Source organism: Galeopterus variegatus, unplaced genomic scaffold, assembly GCF_000696425.1.
Source record: "Galeopterus variegatus unplaced genomic scaffold, G_variegatus-3.0.2 Scaffold3796, whole genome shotgun sequence".
Taxonomy (NCBI): domain Eukaryota; kingdom Metazoa; phylum Chordata; class Mammalia; order Dermoptera; family Cynocephalidae; genus Galeopterus; species Galeopterus variegatus.
The window spans coordinates 81,404-86,265 of record NW_007729907.1 but is presented as its reverse complement, the minus strand read 5'-3'; the positions used below and the strand labels follow the sequence as shown (position 1 = coordinate 86,265).

The 4,862-nt window shown below is 54.6% G+C and overlaps 1 protein-coding gene across 1 annotated transcript in view; it reads right to left on the bottom strand.

Moving 5' to 3' along the window:
* The window catches only part of BCL3 (B-cell CLL/lymphoma 3), a 10,431-nt gene extending 5,606 nt beyond the window's left edge, over nucleotides 1-4,825 (bottom strand). Inside the window, exons 1-2 of the mRNA XM_008585997.1 lie at nucleotides 4,678-4,825; nucleotides 2,639-2,792 (exon numbers count right to left, since the gene is read on the bottom strand). Of these exons, the coding sequence (XP_008584219.1) occupies nucleotides 2,639-2,760 (122 nt within the window). The 5' untranslated portion in view covers nucleotides 2,761-2,792; nucleotides 4,678-4,825. The remainder of the gene's footprint in view (nucleotides 1-2,638; nucleotides 2,793-4,677) is intronic.
* Nucleotides 4,826-4,862: the final 37 nt, after the last annotated feature.

Below are 4,862 nucleotides of genomic sequence, written 5' to 3'. Positions count from 1 at the left end.
CCCGGCCTGGGTCCCTCTGAGGGCGGGCGGGGTTAAGTGAGGGCAGAGGGAGCGAATGATTTCAGAGAAACCGTCCAGGCCTGAGTTCCCATAAACGCGCGGGCCGCAGGGGGTGGGGCGGGGCTGGAGGAAGTGGGGACGGGAGGGGCGGCCCAGCCCTCGGACTTCCAGTAACAGGTCTGCTGGGCGGGGCTCCGCTTCCTGCTCCCGGGGGAGGGAAGCTTGTCCCGCCGGGGATCTACCCCGGCCACCCCCGGCACCCAATTTCCATCCTCCAATGGGGCGGAGGATGGGAGAGCTCAGTTCAAAGAGACCTAGCTCCCCTGGGGTGGAGGTGGGGGGCAGAACCCCGAGTCCTCCAGCCTGGGGGCCCCTCTGGAACTCTGTCCTTCAGGGCTGACTCCAGCTGGCTCCCTGTCCCCCGTATCCTGGCATCCACTCCCAAGATCTCCTGGGAGCCAGAAATAACAGTGCCCTAAATCTTCTTTAAGAATAAGGACTTCTCCAGTCCCTCTGAGCTCTAGGTCCCCAAGTTGTCCTCTTCCTTTTCCCCTTGGGGCCCCAGGAATACAGCTTTCCAATCCTTGCCCTTTTAGGGACACGGGCTTCCAGGCCCCTAGGCACGACTAGTTTCACTGGCTCGTGTGTGACTGTCCAGTTGCACAGGGCTCAGCGCTTAGAAGGGCCCAGCGCTCAGTTTAAAGTTCTGCTGTCGCTATCTTGAAATTTTTGAACAAGGGGTCCTGCAAATTATGTAGCTTGTCCTGGCCCTAAGGTCCCTCCGAGAGCCATGTCCCCAAGCTGCCCCTGACCTTGTTCCTTACCGCCTCTGGGATGAAGGAATACAGTACCCCTGTCTCTGCTCTCCGCGACTGAGAACATGTCCCCTCTCTTGGAGATCTGGATTTCTAGCTCCCCAGTCCCTAACCTCTTTGGGGTCCAGATGTCCTGCGGCTCTTGCTCCCTGTGAGAAGCTAGAAGTCCGGTTCCCCAGCCTTTGCTTCTTCGGAGCCAGACTTAGCTTCTCCCGCCGTTCTCCCCACTTCCCCCCACTCCCCTCCCCCGCCAGTGTAAAGTGGGGCCGGTGGCGCAGGCTGGGGCTGGGCCAGCTGCCCGTTCCGGTAAAGTCTCGGCCCCAGCGGAAGGGGTTAAGGTTGGAGGGAGCGCCAGAAGGGGGAGGCTGCCAGTGAGTGACGGGTGCTGACGCGCGGGAGGCAGAGCAGCTGGGCTGCGGTCGCGCTCTGCGGGAAGGGATTTCCCCCAGCCGGCAGCTGAGGCAGAAGTGTTTGCGTTGGGGGAGACGGGGGACAGCGGGGGAGGGCGGCTGGGGGGAGGAGCTGGGGCTGGAGACTGGTGGGGCTGGTGGCCTCTCGCATGCACCCTGCTTTCCCAGGCCACAAACAGCTCACCCCTGGGGGCATATACAAATTAGATTAGATTTACGGATGACCCCCCTAGAAGTACCCAGAAGGGGAGGGAACCAGGTTTTCTTCAGCCCTTTATGTATCTCCGCACTTTCTCTGGCTCGGGCTCACAGCAATGGCTCACAACCACCTGGGGAGCTCAGTTCAAACACTACCCACTCCAATGTATTGAGCGCTTACTGTTTGCCCAGCCCGTTATGTGCACATCATTGCACTGAATCCTAATTGTGATAGGTGCTATTATGGAGCCTGGTTTCCAAACAGGGAAACTGAGGCTCAGGGACATGAAGTCACCCAGTGGGTCAGTATTGGAGACCCTGCTCCCTGCCTTCTCTGCAGAAATGGGCCTGTTCATCTCTACCTGCGGACCTGTTGTTTCCAGTCCCCAAATCAATTCCCACATAAGTGTTGTACATAAACCATCTCATTTCTTCCTCAAAGACCCTCACACACTTATGGTTCCTGTTTTTACAGAGGGGAAAAATGAGGCACAGAAGTGAAAGAAAGTGGCCAGCTGAAATTCAAATCCAAGTTGATAAAATAATAATAATCATGATGGTCAATTGTATTGATTGCTTACTATGTGCTAGGCACAGGGCTAAACCCTTCTGTGTAGGATTCCTCAGCAGCCTTATAAGCATGTTCTTCAAACTGCAGGTGCTTGGGGTTTGTGAAATCAATTTAGGGGATCATTAAATTAGCTTAGTGGGCTATGACCACGAAACAATGAAGTAGGCTAGAATAGAAAATATCAAAGTAGATCCCATGTAGTCAGGGTGAGTATTATTTTGTTTTGTACAATTTTTTATTTCAAGTTTATGTGTATATATGTGTGTGTGCTGGGTTTGAGATAAATAATAGTAATAATATTAATTAACACTTATTGAATACTTAAGCTAGGCCCAGTGCTAGTAGCTTTGCATACATAATTCATATAGAAAACCAGCCAATGAAATGTATTCCTCATTTTTGGATTGTGATAAAAATGCTTAAGACCACTGCTCCAAAAACAGCCCTAGGAGGTAGGCATTCTCAGGTTGCCCATTTTTCAGAGGAGGAAACTGAGGCTCAGAGAGGGGAAGGACCTTGCTCAATGTCACATAGCCAGTGGTGGAGACAGGATTCTAACTTGGGTCCTTGGACCTGAGTGCCCCTGTGCTATGTAGGGCTGGTCTCCCCTTCCCCCTCTCCATTAATAGAACACTGTCACTCACGTGTCTCCATCCTCATCTGCACGGGTAGCCATGGCGATGTCGGCTGACAGGGGGTGTTCCATTGAGCACATCATGGGGTACAGGGGTGTAGGCAGATTCAGCAGAGGAAAGGGAGAGCCCATGGTTGGGGTGGGGTATAGGGGCAGTAAAGGCCCTGGACATCAGAAGACAGAGAAAGGACATCGGTGAGGCCAAGCCCACACACCCTCAACTTGCTCCCCATCTCCAGACCTTCACTCCTGCAGGGTCATCTGCCTTTCCTCCCAGGTCCCTTTTGCATCTCATACTGGTTCCTCAAGGCCCAAGACAAACCCTCTTCCACATCCCTCCTCTGGATTCAGCAGTTTTCCCTCCCCCTAGCCCTAGTCACTCTCACTGTCACTTATCTTTTCATGTGTCTGACCCCTACCTGCTACCAGACAAAGAATCCCTTAAGTGCAGAAGGTTCCCTCCATCATCACCCCGGAGGGGGATCCCAGGGCCTGTTCACTGAGTGGATTTGTGGCTGAGGGAGGGAAGGGAAGGGAAGGTAGTGCGTGGAGTGAGTGTGTAGTGGATTTGGGGAGAAGTTAGGGTCAGAGGGGGCGGCGCCAGAGCCTGTTCAGATCAAACTGTTGGAAGAGACAATGGCAACCACTGACTTTGTATCTACCCATCATACAGATAGGGAAAACCGAGACCTGGGTTCTCACCCATGGAGTGGGAAAAGGAGAGGCAATGGTAGGCCTCCTGATGCACAGCTTGAGGCTCTCCAACTGCTGCACCGATGTGGGGGGAAGGTGCAGAGACTGGGTAAAGATGTGGGGACATTAGAGATGGGCTCTCTGCAGCTTTGGGGGGTCACTCGGGTATGGCGAAGTGGCCACAGCTGTGGTAGGGGATGCCCCTTCTTTGAGATCAGAGATAGAGACCGGATGGAGAGAAAGGTGTGTGGCCTTCTCCAATATCTGCTGATATTTGGGGGCCCCCCATTCCAGAACTCTCAAGTTTTCAGGTCCTTGTATCTCCAATACCAGGCCTTGGGGTTCTGAGGCCTTCTGCCAGCCTCATCCTAGCTTTAAATCCTTGAGTCCCAGAATTTCCCAGTCCTACCCCCCATTCCTAGAATCCTCAGTTCCCAATCCCTGAAGGGCCACCTGACCTTTTGACTCCAGATAGGACCCTTGATCGTTTGTAGCCACATGTAGCTGGGTGCCCAGAATCCTAGGTCTCTGTTCCCCTGGCTCCTCAGGATCCCCTGGTGTCTGGGCCTTGTGAACTCTGATTTGTTCCCTCAGATCCTTGTGATCCCAGATATTGGGGTGCGTAGAACCCCAACTTTATTCTCCTAATTCCCCATGCCTCCTGATATCTTGGTTCCTGAGATTTTGACATCCTGGGATCCCTAATATCTGTTCCCCTGACTCTCTTTGACCCCACCTATCTGGATACCAGGGACCCCAGTTACTCTGGCCCAAGTGGGGATTCCTTTTTTTTTTTTTAAAGATGACCGGTAAGGGGATCTTAACCCTTGACTTGGTGTTGTCAGCACCACGCTCAGCCAGTGAGCGAACCGGCCATCCCTATATGGGATCCGAACTCGGGGCCTTGGTGTTGTCAGCACCGCACTCTCCCGAGTGAGCCACGGGCCGGCCCCCAAGTGGGGATTCCTAATAACCCTACATATCTGACTTCTTAAGAGCTTGTAATTCTGCGTCCCTGGGACACCAGTCTTTGCCCTTGATTCCTTGACACCTTCATATCTGTACCACTGGCCCCTGTCCCTGGCTCATTATTATTTGTGCCAGTTGGCCCCTGGGCTCTGTCCCCCAGTGTCCCCTAACCCCTAGCTCTCTGGGACCGTCATATCTGTGTCCCAAGGTCCTGCTCCCTGGCTCCATAGTGGTTTAATATCTATATTCCTGGGACCTCATATTCTAATCCCTTTTCCTCAAGTTACCCGGAACCACATTTATTTGTGTCCTGAGCTGTCTCCTGGCTCTGATGATCCTATGCTTTGTGTGGCCCCAAGCCGGCCCCGACCCGCGGAGGTCACTCACCTGGGTAGTAAAGCGCCTCTGGCCGGGCCAGGCCGTGCGGGGGCCCGGGGACCGCCGGCGTGTCACAGCCACCGCGCAGAGGGTCCGAGGAGACAACGGGGCCCGCAGCGCCGCGAGGGGCAGCGGGCTCTGGGGAGGCGGCGCGCAGCGGGCGCTTGCGGAGCGGCAGCGTGGCGCCGGGGGGG